The 20,958-nt window shown below is 36.0% G+C and overlaps 1 protein-coding gene across 1 annotated transcript in view; it reads left to right on the plus strand.

Annotated features, from left to right (window-relative positions):
• SEMA3A (semaphorin 3A) overlaps positions 1-20,958 on the plus strand; it is a 160,354-nt gene that overhangs the window by 122,324 nt on the left and 17,072 nt on the right. Inside the window, exons 7-13 of the mRNA XM_033514484.1 lie at positions 3,979-4,121; positions 5,272-5,386; positions 5,478-5,547; positions 6,620-6,764; positions 11,939-12,158; positions 17,224-17,315; positions 20,075-20,116. Of these exons, the coding sequence (XP_033370375.1) occupies positions 3,979-4,121; positions 5,272-5,386; positions 5,478-5,547; positions 6,620-6,764; positions 11,939-12,158; positions 17,224-17,315; positions 20,075-20,116 (827 nt within the window). The remainder of the gene's footprint in view (positions 1-3,978; positions 4,122-5,271; positions 5,387-5,477; positions 5,548-6,619; positions 6,765-11,938; positions 12,159-17,223; positions 17,316-20,074; positions 20,117-20,958) is intronic.

Here is a 20,958-nt window from a genome sequence, read left to right on the forward strand (position 1 = left end):
TCTTTTGTGGCTGTGTTGAATGTATGAAATAGGTCAACCCTGACTGAATTATTTTAAACTTCCCATGGGGACCCCTTGATACCAAACCTGTTTAATTTTGCAGGGTAAGGCAGGGCAGTTTCAATACTTGAGCATACACATTCATGGATGACATTCTCTCTTCTGCTGCATGGGTGAACAATTAGGGGAGTCAAGGAGAAGTCCCTAATTCCCTCATCTGTGGATATCTCCCTTCCAATCCTCAAAGAAGAGCAATAAAAAAGTGCTGTGCAGTCCATGGAGAGGGCTGTGTTGCGTGACTGCCGGCCATCTGGCTGATTGATTCATCAGGACCCTCAGCAGCCAGTAGTGAGCATGGTCTGAAGCCCTGGGGTTGAATGCAAGCGTGCATCAAGCCTCAGGCAAGTCAAACATCCCCTGTGCTTGTGAAACAATAAAGAACACACTATAGATCACTGGTTCTTAGCTTTATAACCCATGAAATTACCAACCACTTTTCTCTCCCTCTTCCCACACAATGGTATCATGATGGTTTTTTCTGAAACCATTACATTCATTCTGAACAGAAATTAATCTATTTCTATATGCAACAGAACACACGTAGCCTGCTCTTCGTTTATTTGGTTCACTGCATAGACATAGATGTGTTAAGTGGAAGAGGGGAATAAACCAAGCACCACCATGTAACAAGAGCAAGGGCCCTATAACATGAAGAGCCACTCTTATTGACTAAAACAGATCGATTAAACTAGATGGAAAAACAATCCAAGGTGTGCTCAGTAAGAAACATCAGTGTTGTTCAAGAAAAGCTGGTCCATGATATACAATGGACATGTTTCTGATATGGGGTTGTGTGGCTACTTAATTTGTGGGGATGTAGTTAGTTAGGATTATTAATCACTCATTGAAGATCTGAATCCATCTGAGATGAGCACCATTAAGAAGTGTTTGGGAATCATACTCACACATGCTATAGCAGCAACATTAATTTTTTCTGCCTGCCTCACAACCCTCTGCTATCACTCCGACAGAATCATTTGAAATACATATTTTCAATTTATTCAACTGTTTTTCTATCATTGTTGTGTCAGACCTGCTTTAATACTGAACTGTCACTATTCTGGTTCACTTGCAAAATTATGAGAGGGAAAGAAAAGAATAATAATATGCTAACCGAGGTCAAGTTTATATAACCAGTGCTATACCAGCAATGTTTTTGACTCAAATGGGACTCCCCACAGTATCTTCATAGGCCAATGTAAAGTTAGATTTTTGATGCCTGATAATATAGTGATTTATTTTAGAACTTGATATCTTGTGATTTACAAAACCCATTGTGCTAGAAACAAATCATTCCACCATTTGGGAATGTGTTTAGGTTTTGGTTGAATATTATTTTTTACTCTTTTTCATTAAAACCTTAAGGAGGTAAAAACAACATACTCAGAAAAGAGGTTATCCAGATCCAGTAGCCAAGAACAGTGTCTTCTAATGGGTATCCTCTTCCTCTTATGGATCCTTCCCCAGTGTAGAAATTTTCAAGCTGTAACCCTTGTTTCTTGAGATTCAAGTTGCATGCAAAGCCCTAGTATATCATATAAAAAATAGTCAAGATATTATTTATCTTGGATCTGATGTCAGTGTAACTTGAAGACTATTAAACGCATGCTAGAAAGAAAGGAAGGACATTTAATAGCTTACATTACTGGAGTTTGGGGTGGAGAGCTTAAGATCTCAGATTTTTCATGTTCTCAGATGTCTAAAAATGCTTTTTTTAACAGACAATAGGTGGTAGACACAATTTCACAGAGATCTGTTGTGTGGCCTATGTTGTTCAACACATTCATAAATAACCTGAAAAAGAGGTTGGATGAGAGCTTGGTTTTTTTCACATGAACCTAAGTTATTCAGCATAGTGAGACAAAGGAAGATTGTGAATGAGCACAAAAGGATCTTATGCAACTGGGTAGCTAAGCAATCAAATTAAAATTAAATTATTCTTGATGAATGATGGAGTGATAAACCATGGGGAAAAACATGAGGAAAACATGCCTATCTTCACATATAAAAGAATGGCTATGGACAGAGCACCACCAATGAAGAGTGAGGGTCTGGGGTTACGACACGTAAATTCCATGGCAACTTCAGATTACTGTTTAGGAGCTGTAAAATCCATATTAACTGTTAGGAATTAGTAGGGGGTTAAAAACAAAAAACCACAACATCAGAGAATTCAAGAGAGAGAATTTTTACAGCCCTTGTTAAAGAGCATAGTTCATCCACATCTTGATCACCGAGCATTTTTCCAGTATAGGGATTGAGAAGAACCAAATGAAGTTATTAAGATCAATGTTCAAAACACAAAATCAAAGGTAAATTTTAGTTCATTATATTGTTTAAGTGAGGAACAAATTCCAAAAGGGTATGCTGAATTCTGGAAATTTGCATGGGTTCAAGAAGAAACTAGATAGATAACTGGATGAGAAGTCTGTTGAGCTAAGGACACAGAAAGCAACAAAGCTCAGGGGATCAACTACTTTGAAAACAATTGAAGGAAGGGACTATTCTTGGAGAGCATTATTTGAATCACCATATTCTTTCTTGTCTTAAACTTCTGGACAATCTTGGAGGGTGTGTATTGATCTGAGTAAACCTGGTCTAAGCTAGTAGGGGAAATCCTTCAGTATTTATATATACACACCTACACGCACAAATACATGAGAATATATACATATATATACACACAGAGTACATGATAATGTACACACATGCACAAAAAATTATGCTGTATGTACTCATATAATAGAAACATCTAAAATTCTATATGCATAACCTATCAAAGTATATTGCTTAAAAACACTGCCACCCTCAATAAGGCATTGGGTTGCACAGGTCAGCTGGAGCAAACTGGCAAAACATAGCAAAGTTCATTATTTCCATGACTGTATAGCAATAAACATACACTGAAAGGATGTTAATACAGACACTAAAATAGCTTGCAATTTCACATAGGAGCAGGACTCTGAGTAGTTAAATATAGTTCACAGTTAATTATCCCAGCAGGATGTAGAATGGTTATAAAACAGATTGGTAAATCTGTTGGATATGCCTTCTTTTTCCAAATATAGTGAAAGATACCAGCTGAAGTATCTCTGCAAAATGCAGCAATGAGCCAGATGCACCACTGGTATGAATTTATTGATGTGAATTCTATAAAATTCTCTCTCCCTAAACTTCTTTATGGTATTTTTTATGTAACCTACTGGTATGTCCACATTTATGTATTTTCATTTGTTGATGTATCTTTTTTACCACCAAATAAAGTTGTCACTCTAATCATTAAGAAATAAAATTTATGTATATAAAAATAAAACTTTGTAAAAATGGCAAGACAAAGTATTTCAACACCTTGAATAGAAATTCTAAAATATATTTCTCTTCTTAAAAGATGAAAAAATTTGGGAATTTGGGGTATCATGTGGAAGTACTATCAATCAAAATGTGTTTATCAACTTTCTTTAACAGTAATGCACTAACAATTCTCTAGGTGTAAAATATTTTTTTTAATTCACAAAATGAAAACTACATTTGTCTCCATAATTCTTTCATTTTAATTGTGACTTATACAGAAAGATTAACCTAAGTCCAGACATCCAAAGAACAGGAAAAATGTCAGTAATAAATACATGGAATTATGAAACCATGCTGTAATGTTCTGCAAACATTTGTAAAGAGATTTCATAAAAAGTTAATTCCTCCAATAATAAAGCTGAGATTTGTTCATTAAAAACCTGTAGCAAACACCTCTCTGTGTTAAAGATAAGAGGAATGTAAATACCTGTCACATATTAACAGGTGATGATGTGCCTAATATAGAAATATTTACCATGGGATGGAATGATTGGGTCTTGGGAAGAAAAATGACAGTTCATTCCAGTTTGTGTTGTAGTAATGTGCACAATGGCATTGTCTTCTCAGATCCCAGATTTGTCAGTGCTCACCTGATACCAGAGAGCGACAATCCAGAGGATGACAAAATCTACTTCTTCTTCCGTGAAAATGCAATTGATGGAGAGCACACTGGAAAAGCCACTCATGCCAGGATAGGGCAGATCTGCAAGGTAAGAGGATGACTCCTCTTACCTCTTGGTGTGATACTGAATGCACTTGCAAGCAATTTTAGAAACTGCGTTTTCTCACCTGTGAACTACTCAGTATTAACATGGGCATTGTACTAAAGCAAGGGTCATCCCAAGAGAAAAATAATGTGGGAATGACACAGAAATGAATACTATTCCATTATTTTTTGGGTGGGAAACTTCACAAACTACGATATTTGGTTTAAAAAGTCATAGGTCTCTTCTGAGGCTTAGAAAGTGTCTGCAAAATATTCTTTTACAGGAATGAAATACTTCCAGGTAGGCCAAAAACATTTTAAGAAGTTGCTTATTAAATGTTAATACATTTCCATTCCCACATTACTGAAAACCTTTAAAACAGAGGCAAAGGAAGATGCCACATAATAATTGTTTAAAGCTAGCTGTAGAAATGGGCAGCCATTCCAGAGACTCTTAGTGACTGCAAGATGAATCATTTGTCCACACAGATAAATGTCCAGATGGTTTTCTGACAGACTTTCAAAAACATTTCCGCTTATGAAATTATATTTAAAAATGTTGTAGCTTTGGAAACTGTGGTGTTTGCAGTAAAATTTTCTGTTAATCCATAAGCACAACTTCAATTTACCTCCTTGAATTCAGAGGTTCCTACTTTAAAACCAATTACCCCACAAGTATGAGGTCCTTGGGACCCTTTGTTTCTACATTTTGCAGCTGTACAAGTGATCCCACTGTTCTGGCATTTTTGTTTACTTTGTTCCAGTCCAAGTTTCATTTCTACTTCGTTGCTACCCAGTTGAGCATAATAAACACTCTCAGCTTTTCCAGGACATGGCAGACTGGGAGCTTTGGAGCAAAATATTCTGCCCATTTCTTTTTTCCCAATGTTATGTATGTATAAGGGTATATAAAGAGATTTGAGGATTTTGATTTTTAAATTATAGACTAGTAAAAAATATGACACAATACAATGCAAAATAAAAATAATTCAGATTCTGTCTTTGCAACATAACATTGCTTTTGTATGTACATTTTTTCTCTCTTGTTTTCTCTAAATGTCATCTTATTTATTTATTGTATTTTCTCTGTACTCTGTTTATACTTTAAACAAAGACTGTTGCTAAATATTAATGCAAAATACTTTTGTTACTAGAATGACTTTGGTGGACACAGGAGCCTTGTTAACAAATGGACAACTTTCCTCAAAGCCCGTCTGATTTGTTCTGTACCAGGACCCAATGGCATTGACACACACTTTGATGAACTACGTAAGTGGCAGAAATGGCTGGAGTATGGAAATGTCTTCAGGTATTATCTGTATCAATTTAACCTAATTTTCTTTTCTTGTTATTGCTACAGAGGATGTGTTCCTAATGAACTCAAAAGACCCTAAAAATCCAATAGTCTATGGAGTGTTTACAACATCCAGGTACAGAGCATATCGTTTTACTTGCATGGAAACTTGGGTGGCTGCTTGTTTTAAAGAGGTCTCTTTGTTGAAAGTGTTTTTAAAAAAAAACCACAAAATTTTCTTAACCTTTGAACTGAGAAGTCAGTGGCAGTAAGAAGTAATGAATTGGGTTTCTTTCTTATGAGCAATGTACATCATCACTCTGAAGGTAGCAAACACAAAGACTGTCAGTTTTCAGGCTGTTCTTGCCATTGAATTGGCTTTTTATAGCAGGGATCAGCATTTCTAGCCCTTTCCACACAGATTTGGAAAAAAGAACACAAGCTTAAATAAACTTGTTTAGGGGCAGTGTAAAATAGAAAATCTGTGGAGTGAGAAATTGGCTAGTCAAAGAGATATTAGTAAAAAATATTGCTGAAGTCTGGAAAGTCTTATGATCTTTCTAAAGTTCTCTTATTGAATCACATATAACGGTGACTTGAATGTTTTTTTTGTTACACTGTGCTTTCACAAAGAACAAAAGATACTTGGAGCTTTGGCCTGGGGAAAGGTTTGCAGTACTGGTTGTATTGCCACATTTATCTATGAAGGAAACTGTTTCTAAACAGAAAGAATGTTTTTGGTGATACCAGGCATAGAAGAGAGATTTACAAGTCCTCACTGTCTTCTGTAAAAAATGTCAGGGTAAGAAACAACACTGAAGTTTACATTTGTGCTGCCCAAGTGATGGAAGAGACTGCTAAAAAAAAAATAGAAAAATGTGGAGTGTAGGAAAGAATTGAATAGTTCTCTAGGGAAAGCCTTACTGAAATTTACTCAATTTTGGGATTTGGCCTTCTGGGGACAAGATGTTTTAAATAGTGAAATAGCAGCCATCTGCTTAGGAAAATGTCTGGGAGATCGTATCAGTTTTGCTGAACTTTCACAGGAGGTGAGTGAGGATTGCTCTGGGAGCATGTCAGAGGTTTGATAATCAGCACATGCAATAAATTAGAAAGCATCAAGCTGCTATTCCCACAGCTCTAGCACTTGATTAAATCGACTGATAATTTAAAGAAACTGATTTGATTTCTTCTCCTCTCATTTTCAGCAATATCTTCAAGGGATCAGCAGTGTGTATGTACAGCATGACTGATGTGAGGAGGGTATTTCTTGGTCCCTACGCCCACCGAGATGGCCCCAACTACCAGTGGGTTCCCTACCAAGGGCGAGTGCCATACCCACGGCCAGGAACTGTAAGTACCCCAAGAAACCTGAACTGGGCAAACCATGGAAGAAAATTTCACACTTTACATAGTCCTTGAGCTGGTATCCAGGAAAGAAACTGACACAGATAATGAAATGAATAGAGTGGCAGAAGGGAAAAACTAACAGTTCCTCCAGGTCCAGAATGTACTGGTTTTCTTGTAACATGAAACTGCAATAACATCTTCACTTGGATTTTAATTTTGGCATTCAAATTAACAACTTCAAAAGAAGTTTTGGTAATGTCTGGAGAATTTTACTGAAAGTCAAGTGTTTCTTAAGTTGTATTGCATTATCCTTTCCATGGGATTTGGTTGTTTTTTTTTTTTCCCAAATATTGGCTGAGCCATTCTTAGTGAGAATGAATGGAAAACAGGATTTTCCTGACTGTTAGGAACTTTCAGTCAACATTAAATCTAGGACAGTGAAACATATTTCTGAAATAGATGATAGAACGACTACAGTAGTTTCTAACTTCCACTGGGATTTTTTATAAATGTCTGCTTTTACATGATTCTCTGTTTCTAGTTTATAAATGACTAAAGTAGTCCAGTAGTCTATGAAGATGAGACATTTATGAAACAAGCGTTGATTGTACACATTGGGGTTGCTCCTTAGTTTGTATAAGTCAGTTTGTCCCATTTATGTTGAGAACTGTCATTGCAAAAGATTAAATACATATGTACACATGTGTACATATAAAGGTATATGTGCAAATAATACATATATCTGCAACGTTCTTTTAAAAGTCTTCTTAAATATAAGGCACAACATGAAATCAGGAATTACTTTGCTTCTTTTCTTCATCATATTTTCAACTTTTCTCTGGTATGTTTGAAATCATCCTTTCAAATCTGATCTTTCAACTGATATATATGCTCAGCTAATGAAGATTACTTGCTAAGTAAAAGAAAAAGTGGCTCCCTGACAGCTGGATTCCTCAGCACTCCTCACTCCTTTGCTGCATCTGAAAGAGTTTCTGATTTTTTACAGAGTTAAAATACAAGCTCTGCAGCATAAAAGAGATTTCATTTCTCATCTGATGGTGAACATTTTTTTTCAATTACTACAAAGTTCTATTGTTTTACAATTCTGTAGAAAATGTGAATGAGTATGTATTTTTGGTATTTCTTGTACAGGTATCCTCACCTTTTCAGTTTAACAGATTTAGTGTTCATTATTCTGTTTCTTTATATCCCTCTTTGATTCCAATATCAATTAACTTTTCTGAGCAAAACCAGGTAGTAGATATTATGTAGAACTATGGACAATGAAGAATGTTGCATGTTTCTGTTACAAAAACAGACTGAGATAAAGAACTGACTATTGCACACAGGCTCTGTTGCATTTGTTCCTCTGCAGAGATCAGATGCAGCTCTGTTGAGATTCCAAATGCACAGCTCAAGTATTTGCTCTTGAGACTGGTAGTTGTGTGTCCTGAAACACAGTTCAGGCCTCAGTTCTGCCTGGGGATTACTCCAAGACTTCTCTGAGAGTCTTGATTTGTGTTGCATGTGAGGAAAGAATAACTAGAACTAGAACTTCCCCAGAATAAGGAGAAAAAGAAAGACCAGAACTCAGCCTTTAAGTGGTGAAGTGAACTAAGACACAGAAGCCTTTGTCAAAGTAAGGAAATGCAGTTAGTTTACAGATACTTTCATTTCTGACTACCCTATCAGAATGAATGGAATTTACCTTTACCATTTCATTATAAAATGCTTTTATTAAGATTCACAAACAGCAAAGATATTCAGCTTCCACCGTAAGCTGATTTCTTACCTAAAGGCAAATGTGATCCCAAATTTTGCAGGTCTGCTTAGCCTGCTGATGTAGTGCAGGAGGCCGTGCCACTGTAAATGTTGTTAGAGTGGCTGAGGCCAGCAGTTTGTCCTAGCCCAATGCCAGTGACTCTAATCCTGGGTTCTGCCACTTTGAGAAAAGAGGAGTGTCTTCACAGTTGCTAAAATCATTCTGTCGTATTAAAAGGATAAAACTGAATTTTAAAATGAGGTGCATTTCTGGCTGGAAATAAGCTTTTTGTTTATAAATTGATAAAGGTGTGTGTATTTTCAATGATTTGAAGATCTGTTGAGAATAGAGAAAAAGATTTTTTGAAGTTCTTTAGATGTCAGACCTTTGGACTCCTTTTCCAAGAAATGCAGAATGAGATGGGAGAAAAATACCTTATGTTCTTACAGTAATTCGTTTCCAGATTGCACTGCAGTTAAACAATGCTGAATTATCTCAGGAATTTAATAGGTGAGGTGCCAGTAAACTTCTTGAGCATCTGGTGATTTGCCCAGCATGAGCAAAAGGAAAGGAAAGTAAATGGTTTTTGAAAAACCTGAAAGCTTTGTAAACAATTCTACATCAGCTTCGCGTGTAACAAAGAAGTTGCCAGAATTTTTCCTCTTAGATATATAGACTAGGTTTGGTTTTGGTTATTTGTTTTTGGGGTTTTTTTTTTAAACTTTTTAAAAATATCTGAGAGAGGAGGCAGGACTTTTGTGTATGTGTCTTTTTAACTCAGGTACCTCATCCTGAATTCCTATCTGACTTTCTCTGAATTCAGCTGTAGAGATCAGGTTTTCTCTCCTTCATGGCACCAAGAGTCATGACCAAAGAGCTTTTTCTTCCTACCAAAATGTAGATATTGATTTTTTCTGTTGGATTCCTTACTGGGCCTAGTCCAGGTAATGCACTTTAAACTTCACATGTAAAGACACAGGGCTACAGTAATTTTTTATTCTCAGAAAAGCAGGGGATCCAAGGAGTAATAGGGGTCTCAGAATTGAGAGTCTTATTCAAACACACAGAGTTATGACTCTAATTCTAGTTTTATGAATTTTCTGTGAAAATTATATCTTTGTCCATAGAATGATAGAGAACTGGAAGGGAACCACAAGGGTCAATGAGTCCAACTCCTGGCTCTGAACAGAACAGCCCCAAGAATGACACCATGTGCCTGAGAGCATTGTCCAAGTGCTTCCTGAGCTCTGGCACTCTTGGTGCTGTGACCATTTCCCTGGGGAGCTTGTTTCATATTGCTGCAAGTAAAATCCTTTGTTAGAAAATGAGCCAAAAAGTAAATATTCAAGCAGCTGAAACACAGCTGAAATTCATTTGTCTAAAATTGAAATCAATGTTCATTTTGTATTTTTTTCAGTGTTTGCTCAGCTGCAATTAACAATACTTAGTTCTTGTGTAGTGATTTTTATACATAGAGTACTTCACAGCTATTATCTAATTAATTGTTATCTAACTAAGCCAAGCAATAATCATTGAACTGTAGTTAGAATATTAATTGAGATGTAAAGCAGACTTAAAATTTAAGTGTAGCATTTGAAACACTACTTTTGAGACAGACAGTGGTTTGGTCAATAATTATGGAAAGTCCATCTGATTTTCTCTTTGCAATATTTTTGTACAAAAGAGCAAGAATGTAGAATAATAAGAAAAAGGTTAAAAAATCTAGGAAAAATAAAATAGATAGCAAGATTTGCTTTCTGCTTTGTCTGCTCCACATGACTTAATCAAATATTCTTCTTCCCTCTATTTTGCCTTTCCATACAAACAGAATGCAGGAATTTGCTTACCAACAAATATGCCAGCAAGGGACAATTTACACTCTATATGTCCAAGCTGGAAGCATCCCTTTGCTGAGTATAGCAACTACTCTTTTTGACAACATTGATTTTTAAATTTAATTTCTGTTGAATTATTAATAATTTGGATCAAGGTGATAGCAAAGACAATTGATTTCTTCTGTTGTGCATCCTGCAAGGTCTGAATTCTTGCTTAATAAGATCTTGTCCACTAGGTTTTTAGTTTAATTGGAAGGTATTTTATACCTGGATATAAAGGGCAAATTATCTTGGGCATTTTGACACCAATTGTTTATATTTGAAGTTCAAATACTGCAAAAAAAAATATTTTCAGCTGGGATTCTGTGTCTTCAAGAGTTATCTGAACAGATCTGCAGTTGGGATCACCAAGATCTCTTGACAAGTATTTTTGGCCTGGTGTCATTTGTTTTCTTCACCCATTCAACAATACTAATATATTACTATATGCTTAATATATACTAATATATTACTAATGCTTAAGTTAATGTCACAGCTAACTGTTCATATAATACTTAGCAATTCCACAGAAGAGATGAGGGCATGGTGGTGAATCAGCCACAGTTCTTGAGTCTCCTGATGAGGATATGTAATAGCTGAAAGTGGAGGAATACTTTTGTGGCTACCAGCACCATGGTGTTACCTCTGCTTTCCTTTCCAGCCTCTGGTTTCTGCTTTCAGTGGGAGAATGTAAGCTAAATGTGAAAAGCAGAACCCTGTGGTTCTCACAGATAAGATACAAACCTGTCTGGCCTGCCTCTGGGCATATACAGGGGAAAAGTGAGTCTTTTGTGTCTCGTGTCATGGGACCAGATTCATCCCAATGGGACACCAACTGTTCTGTCACTGTGAGGAGTTATTGCAGTTCCTTAATGGGACTTGTCTCACCTAAGAGTTCATGTGGACAGTGTGATGAGTAATGCTCACAAAAAGCTTTCTTTAGAATCAGAGGGGATAAAACAAAAGATACATTTAAGACATGACTCACTAGATTTGATTTAGTGTAACAGGATCCACATTATCGGGCCTACATGGAGGACAGAGTTGTTGAGACAAGCAGGGGTTTGAAAAGTTGGTAGAACAGGGCATTGTCCCAGGATTTAAGGATTTGGTTCCTCACATAGAGATTTGGATTTACAGTCAACTTCTGAAGACAATACTTTGAAACAAAGATGATGGCATAATTAATTAATTTTGTGTTGTATACATAACCAAGTATTGAATTCATTTCCTTGTATTGAATGATTTAGATATCTTGGGATTTCTTCCTTCTGATAATTAAAGACTAATACTAATCACAATTGGACTTAAAGGCCTTGTGCACTGAAAAGAAATAAGAAAAGTGATGAGGATCATTTGCATTCTCTTAATCATACTGGTTTAAATCCAAAATAAATTAAAAAATAAAGACTGTGAGTGACAGAATTAACTTTCACTGTCTGTCACAAAAACACAGATTCCCTGACATATTTATTTATAGACTGCCATAGATAGGATGCTAAATAATAAAATGTAAAACATTTCCTTTTTTTTATTTCTAGTGTCCCAGTAAAACATTTGGAGGTTTTGATTCCACCAAGGACCTTCCTGATGAAGTTATCACATTTGCCAGAAGTCATCCTGCCATGTACAACCCAGTATTCCCCATCAACAACCGTCCAATCATGATTAAAACAGACGTGGATTACCAGTTCACACAGATCGTGGTAGATCGAGTAGACGCAGAAGATGGCCAGTATGATGTGATGTTCATTGGCACAGGTGAGAGGTCTTGAATCTACACGGTATGCTCTTCCAGGACTGATGGAAACCTAGAGCAGATAAAAATTCATACTCTGAAAGACAGAACAATGACTGAACAGTGTAAACCTGTGAAAATTTGGGGCAGGACCCAAAGCTGTGCATGTGGGGAGGTCTTTGTTGCAAACATTCAGTTACAGGTCAGGCCATAGCCTGCACAGTTTAATTCTTTAGGAGCTTTGCCAATTGGATTAAGATCAAACCACCTTCTTTCCAGCTACTTCTATTAGGGATTTTTATTAGAAATGTCTTGCCTTATTAATTATAATTTAGTATTAAAATGAGGAGTTTGAGGTACCCATTTTGGAGTGCAGCATAAAAAGTATTAATGTGAATGAGGCAAATATCCAGGTATGGTAAAAGTCTTTTGTGCCTTTCAAGTATTTCAAGATGCCTTAAGATGCTCAGCTCTTCAGCCAAGAGGGTGCATCATTTTACTTAAATGAAGATATCTGGCACAAATGGAGTGTTTTCAGTAGAGCTGGTATTCAGACAGAAAGATGATATCCTTTTCAAAGCATTTGCAGAATCATACAGCTTGGGCATCTTAGAGAATTGTTAATATGCACTCAGAAAAGACTTTTTTTTCTGGAAGGGTAATAAAGAGAAAGTGTCCAAAAATTAGCTGATACTAATTTCCCTGAATTCAGTGGTTTCAAAACTGTGCTGAGTAGCAATTGGTGGATCGGTTTCTTCATCTCTGAAAGTTTATATTAGTTGGATGATGTTTCAGTTATGTTGAATAAAAGTACTTTAAACCTCTACTGAATATAATCACTAGTAATTAGACATTGGCATCATGAAGCCAAACCAGATCAAACTGAAAACCTACTGCTTCTTTTCAGTGTTGGACCAAAAAAATACTTCTATGACTTATAACAGTCCAACTTTTTACATGCTTTAAATACAGTTCTTGTACTCTTAACCTGGTGTCAGATTTCTGAAGCAGTAAATGTAAGATCTCTTTCATGTTGATGCCTGAAATGTATTATGAGTAAACTGAGAGCTGATGAAGCTTTATGTAACAAACACAGTGCAAGGATAACAATTTACTGCAAGGATAACAACATTTACTGCAGAAAAGACAGCTCTGCAGCAAGGGTTAAAGCACTTCAAAGCTATAAACTGAGTTATTAAATATCAGTGCTACAGTATGTTCTTGCATAAAACATTGAAAAGTATTTTCATGTGATTTTGCACAACATATACATTTTCCATCACACATTAGAGACTTCAATGTCATCCACAATTCACAGTGTTTGGTGCCTGTCAACAACTCCTTCATGACCTGATTTGGCCCACAAAAAACAAATTAGTGGCATACAAGGTATGATGCTGAACAAACATAAAGAACTTATTTAAGCATATTTTTTGAGCAAAAGAGGTGACATTTAACTCTCCAAAGCTTGGCCTGTGGGCTAAGAAAGATGAATTGGTTTCTGCAAAGGGAAGCAAAAAGTTCTTCCAGAGATTCACAGTACTTTCTTCAAGACTTCCATTAGAATAAAACAAAAGTAAGACAGAAGTTCTGACTGTTTCAGACAGTGCAGGAAGATTTGCTTAAAACTGAGTTACAGCTTCTAGATAGCTACCATTGCATATACTGGTTATTTAGTTAATATTATGTCTAGCAGTTCTTATATAAATCAGTCAGGCAAGATCTCCCTCTAAAAGAACCTAATTGATAATTTTTACCTCTGAGTTGTGAGTTTTGAGTTTTCCTAAATCACTAATATTTTGATGTGTGGCAAATGCTCGGGATTCTGTCCAATGCTGGTGACAGCCCTGCCCACAAACTATAAGAAAAGTGTTGAAACATTATTACCTGCACTTGCCAAAAGGTATTTCAGCACCAAAATCCCATCTTTCTAAGTGCAGAATGTTATTTTTTTAAAATACTACTTTTGTCCATAGAAACCATTCTTTTTCCAGCAGGAGGTCATGGGACAAGAACAGGCATTACAACACCCATGCCTGGAGCTGGAGCACAAAAGATGCTTCATGCTCTTCTAAGCTCACTGTCCCTATTGTGGTTTTCAGAATCAGGAAAAGGTGTCTTGCATGTGGGGAAAAGGTAAAGAGGCAGTACTGAGGCCCTGCCTGCCTTCTGCCAGAGAGCTGCACTGAGCCAGCTGCTCAGAGCCAGAGGAATCAGAAACAGATACACAATCAGTGTGTATTACTTCTTCCCAAGCAAAGAACTAACTGGGAAGCAGATTAGGGACTCTAGTCACAGTCCATTTTCCCACTTGGTGATCTGAACCTATGACAAAGCCAGAGTTGTGCTCCCTGGGGTGTGACTGGGTTTTTCTGTGCAGGTCTGTCCCATCAGATTAGATAATATTTCTCTGTATTTTCCCATTGCTGTTAGAGCAATCTGCATTATTCCCATGTGCTGCTGAACTGCAGTATGTTGAAGAAATACTTTTTTTCCTTTTCATTGAATAACTGATGATAATTGAACACAACATAATTAATAGCCATCCAGTGTGGTCACATTTTCCTTTCCTGTGGGGGAAATCTTGAGCTGAGCAGTTTCTTTCCCACTGTGATTATACCAGCGTGTTTCACAATGAAAGTAAAATCCTATCGGCATGCTTGAAAGTAATCAGAAAATAACAGGATTTCATGCATATGCTGATTGTCTAGTGTTTGGCATCCTTTGGCACAGTTAAAGTACCTCTGTCAGTAAAGCAAATTAATAAGAGTAATCTTATCTTACTAAGCAGAGCCTATTGATCCTAAAGGAAACGCCTGATTCCATTTGTGTGAAATTGTTTGAAATACTACTCTGTAAAACTTGATGTAGAGCTCAGATAAAGCCCCACTTTGGTACCTGTGGCCTGACCAGAGTCTCCACAGTGATTAACTCACTGCATCTTTGACCTCAGAGGCTTTCTTGAGATCAGGCAACTGTAATTGTTGCAGGAGCCACTTAAAAGCCTGACCTTTTGTTGAAACAACATTATGGGAAACTTGTGTCTGCTCAGTGCCCACTCAGTCTGTTTTATGAAAAATCTCCCTTTATTTCTAGGATATGGTATTTAATGGAATGTGGCTGAGGACAGTCCAGGTCCAACACAGAATAGTTGTGACACTTTTCTACACTGTTATTATGTTTATTATGTTCCCTGTTTTTTCACCTGTAAAATGTGTTTTCCTCAAAACCAGAGTCATCATAATTATCAGAATAATTAAGGAAATTAAGTCATCAATTAAATTACAAATATAGCTACTGTTAGATTATCTGTTATTCTGAATTACTCTGTTGTAGAAATGTGGAATTTTTTCCTTATTATTTTAAAGTTTATATTGCATTTGTTCTGTATTGTTCTCAATATTTCTTCTTTTAAATATAGTCAATTAGTAGAAGTGACCATAATGAAAACTCCAAACCCACTTATCTAGTATTTTTTATTAGCTTAATTGGTAGATGTAGATGTCTAAATAAAAAGAACAATGTGCTTTGCTTTATTGCTGCTTTAAGAAATAACTGTTGGTTTGTGTTTTTTAAAAGAATATATGAATTTGTGGCTAATGAAAGAAAACAGTAATGTACATATTCTGGGGGAAAAGAAATTGCTACTTTCTAAAATTCCAAAAATATTTATCTAGACACCAATATCTGCTTAAAGGGAAGCAGATGGAAAAAATGAAAAATCTTAGTTCTACAGGATATTCCAAGTTTTCTAGAATATTTAAATACAAAATCATGTAAAGAAGTTAAGTACCAGAATTTTCTTATTGAATCAATAGCTTTTAAGTTAGTTGCCCTATAAAAACATTTCTAATGCACGTGATCTCTCTGTCTCAATTTTATGTGTACTTGAGATATGGAAGCAGAGAGTTGTCATTGTTTTATTCAGAAATTTCAGCTAACACCCACAAATTATGTATACTTATAAAATGTATATATATATGATTTTGTGTAATTGATGTTTTAAAATTACACAAAATTCTTGTTTTAAGAATGTCAACCTTTTTAGTTAGCTGAGAATTTTATCCACTTAAAATGCCTTGTGTTTTCCTAAGCCATTAAAGCTGTAGGATGTGCAACATGAAAAGTCCTTTGGGACATAGTTATTCTACCTGTGATACATTTACATGGCACTACACTTGGCTGGTTAAAAAGAAAAGTCGCATACAGATTGTTTCCATTTCAGAGAGTCTGCAGTGATGTGCCAGCCTAGAAATGGTTCTTTGTGTTTTTGTTGTTTCCTGGAAATTGTGTTCGTAGAAACAAAGAAATAAATCACAGATGCAGAAGCTGAATAACAGAGATGGTCTTTAGTCTCAACCATGTTCACAAAACCAAAGGCTGTGGCTCTGGAATTTCAAGTTTATTTTAAAGCTTGCTGCAAAACTCCAAAAATGTAATTTGATATAATACTAAAATGCTGCTGCACACTTATTTCTAAATCAAAGGCACAAATTGTATGCTTTTCAGCCCTCAGTGAAGAACCAGCATCTTAGACACAGAGAAATATAGATGCCTTAAGGGGCTTATACATCTTAGGTACTTTGTTTGACACAGGGAAGATCACATGTACTTAAGAGACCTAACAGCTTCATCTGTCTAAGAACGTTTGTCCAGATGGTTTTATATCCATATTGCAATATATTCTCATGCATTTTAAGAAAGACAAACATCATATTCAAAATGGACAATAAAACACACCTGGGTAAATTTAGAGCATTTCCTTCCCCAGTCATGAATCTGTCATTTTATACTGTTACTTAAATTGTATTTCAGTCCTGTCTATTCCTGAATAACTATAATAGCATGTATTTTCTTTGTTGCATTTTGATAATTGAAATACTTAAATGTCCTACTGAAATTCAGTGTTTTCTGATGTTATTTTAAATAGCAGTTCTTTTGAATGAGTGCTGAGAGATGCAGCTTCATAGTCTTTATATGTGAAATAATTATAGACTGCAAGAAATTTTGGCTGTTGCAAAGCAGAAGTATTCATCTCAAGCACCTGAAAACCCTTTCTTTTTTTTTTTTTTTTTTTATCTTTTCAAGACATTGGAACAGTTCTTAAAGTGGTTTCAATTCCTAAGGAGACTTGGCACGAATTAGAGGAAGTCTTGCTGGAAGAAATGACAGTCTTTCGGGTAAGCGCAGCTAAATTTCAAGTGTCAGGTTGTAGATTTCTCTGTGGACAGCTGCAAACTCAACTTCTTGCAACCTAGCCAAGGAATAGCCTGGCATAGCCCTCTAATTAGCTTGTCATTTAGAGACCCAGACACTAGTCAAAATAAACCTTGAACCTTTCAGTGTGAGCTGGAGGTTAATGATAAAAGAAATGGCATTCTGCACTCTTGTTTGGTGGTTTAAAAATTAAATTAGTATTTCTGAATCTTAGAGCTGTTGCATGCTGGAGTTAAGTGTCTGCCTGTGCAGGTCTGGGAACAATGCCTGTCTGTTGTCTTCCACAGAGATATGCAATATATGAATTTATAATTGCATCAACTCTCCAGTTATTTCCAGTTATCAATTATCCAGACTGTCAGCATATTGTGACTAGGAAGATACTTTAGGTAAAATAGTGATCTTCCCAGATTTCTTATGCTTAATAACCTTGAGGAACAGAGTGTTTATATTTTCAAAGGTCACTTTGGGGTCTCATTTTCATGGTTCAACACAAGGCACCATAAACACCCCCTAACTCTAGTACTTTTTGGTGAAATCAAACTTTTCCATTTTTTCTGTTTGAGCCACCTAAAAAATACAGCATCCCATAGGCAGCCCTGCAAGGCAAGGCTGAGTAAACCTTTCAAACACTTCCCAGACAGAACCCAGGGATGTCCTATGTTTTGTACACAACAACAAATCATTTACATTCCCCACGTTATCCTTTCTGTCAGTGCCGTTTTATGGCACCCTTTCCCCATCTCCAGGCACTTTGGGGGTTGATCCCTGGCTGGGAGGATGAGGTTGGTGTGACAGTGTGAAGATGCTGCTGGCAATCTCAGGAAGCCTCTTGTAGTGTGGTTTCACTCCAGATGTGCTGGCAGTGACCCTGCCCTGGCCTGCCAGAGGGGCCCAGCCACCACATCCTCATCAAACTCTGTTGCCATCTCTTCACCCTTTTTTTTCTGAGCAGAGACAAGATAGCTAAACAGAGCTTCTTATGGACATTCCTGCCATTATTGGTACCAGACTTGTTCAAAAACCTCTGTTTTGAGTGCAAGATACCTCTGAAAAATGTGTATCCCTGTTCTTGCAATCCATGGGGTTTTTGAGGACAGAAATCTAGTTTTTTTTCTTTCTTAATATTAAAGTAGAGTAGAAACTATGAGAAGAAATGAAACAATTTTTTTTTTTCCTTTTTATACATGCAAAAGTCCTTACATGAACACAGGATAATTTGGAAATAGTTGATAATATATGAACCTCTTCCCTGGAATAAGTAGAAGGGTCAAGCTAAAGGAGATAAGAAAAATATAAAAGTGAAAGAAGAAAAATAAATGTAATTAATTTTACTTCAGAAAAGTTCTACAAAAGTAGAATAGTTAATGGCAAAATCAGATTTGGAATTTTACTTTACATTGTGTCTTTTTATTGTATGAAAGTATTTTGGTGTTCTGATTTACTTGAAAGCTCAATTATCTCTTTAAGATGTGCATTAAACCTTAAAGAGGGCATTAACGTACTTTAGTAGAATAAGCGGAATTTGTGTGCATAAGATATGAATCTTTCAATAGGAAATTTCCAACAGATTTTACATGTACCTCATCTAAATGTAAGTTTTCTTTCATTGTAAAGAGGATAAATGCATCATGAACAAGGTGTTTTGATGTTAAGCTGCAATGTGCTGAGTACAATGCTTTTAATATAAAATTCCACAAAGCTGAAAGTCTTTCATATCTGTTAGATTGATAACAAATGCCTCTTTAAACACCACTTGTGCAATATTTCTCTGAACAGCTGAGCAAACTAACTAATGAGTTCAATTTTCATTCAAATGTTACATATAATTGATGCTTTCTAATATATGGTCTATTAACCCCTCTGTAAAGGCAAGTCCATGCTTACCATCCACTGACCCATATCAAATTCTCTCAGGATAAGCAAGCTGAGAACTATACAAGTGTAAAAGCTTAATAAGGACTTAATTAATGTACACAACCAAAAGTATGATGTGTAGGATCAACAGCAGATTTCTAGATGAAATAAAGTTCATACAGAATTGAGCTGCACACTGTCTATTATGCCACTTTTAAAATTAAAATACATCCAAGAACCTGGACCTAACAGTTGTAAATAATGGATATTCCAGAGTGCAAAGAACCTCTTGCTCATTTTGGTTTCATCTTATGAAAATGCATGTAGCTTCTTTGTAAGTAAATAGTGTGGAGCAGTTAAAAAGATTATATTTGGTTTAAAACTTGTTCTTATGAATAAAATTTTACAGGAATGGGTTTTTTGTCTCAATGTACTTATAATGAATTGCTTATTTAAGTGTTATTATCTTTAATAGATAGTGTCTATGAATTTTCAAATAGCCATTGTTATTTTCATATTACCTGGGAAGTTCTTGTAGTGCACTTTTAGTATTAAGTGTAGATGTCAGATTACAATTTCAAGATGTGAAACTAGTGACAAAGTTATCACAATTAAACTGTATTAATAATGGAAAGTGAAATATCTACAATCACAATCAAAGATGCACCCAGATATGTACATGCATTCTAATTAATTTACAGCTAGAAAATATTCCACTGCAAAAAACAACAAGAATGACTCTTACTAGGGAGTAATAGTTTAATTTCTAGTTTAATTTCAGGGTTTTCTACCTTGTGCAAATAGTATTGTAATATATTTTTTATGCTTATAGCTCATTTTATATTTTAACTTTATTTATCCCTAGGAACCCACTGTTATTTCAGCAATGAAGATTTCCACAAAGCAGGTACTATGTGCACAAATGTTAAATCACTTTCAAATATTTATTGGTCTCTGTCTTCTGGAGACAGTAACTTGGCAGTCAGCAGAGACATATTAATTGCAGCAGCAGCATCCCATCCCTTTACATAAACAGCAGTAGTTTCTCAGGAAAATGTGACGTCCAACAGGGACACAGAAAGCCTAGTTTATGTTACTTACTGGTAAGGTGGAAACTAAACACAAACTAACCCGTTGTCTGGTGGCTCTCTAGAAACAAAAATTAAAAATTCACATTATAGAATGCTTCCATGACAGAGAAACTGTTAAAAAGGAGTGGCCAAACTTGGTCCCTTTCTTTAATGGGACTAGCTCCAGTTGCTGTAGTCTGGTGCAAAATGCAGATGGTGGAAGGAAAGGATGGAATTGAGACATTCTCCTGTCTTTCTGTCCTATGCCCATTCCATCCCAGATGTGTGTCATTCAGCTTTAACAAAAGATCAACAAATCTGATGCAGTCCAAATTTTCCATGGCCTTCTGGTTCAGTGATGTGGTTGGGATAAGGGTTTCAGGCTCCAAAATTTGTATTTCCTACTTTCTGTTCAGTACAGTAATAGCTAACTGCTTATAGAAAAGATATGTATTATAAAACCAGACCATAACTAAAATTAACTGAACTTCTTGATGGATAGAGGTAAAGTTTTGTCTGACTTACAGTAAAAGTGATTCCTGCATTTCTAAGCGAGTTTGTGAAGCAGTTGATAAATGATGTGGTTGAGTGAAGAACATTGGTTTGCAGCCCAAGAATGAAGTAGGTATTAGGGGCCTATCTTCCAGTTTTGCCTGGAATTAGGTGGATGGATCCCAGC

This window comes from Parus major, chromosome 1A, assembly GCF_001522545.3.
Source record: "Parus major isolate Abel chromosome 1A, Parus_major1.1, whole genome shotgun sequence".
Lineage (NCBI taxonomy): Eukaryota > Metazoa > Chordata > Aves > Passeriformes > Paridae > Parus > Parus major.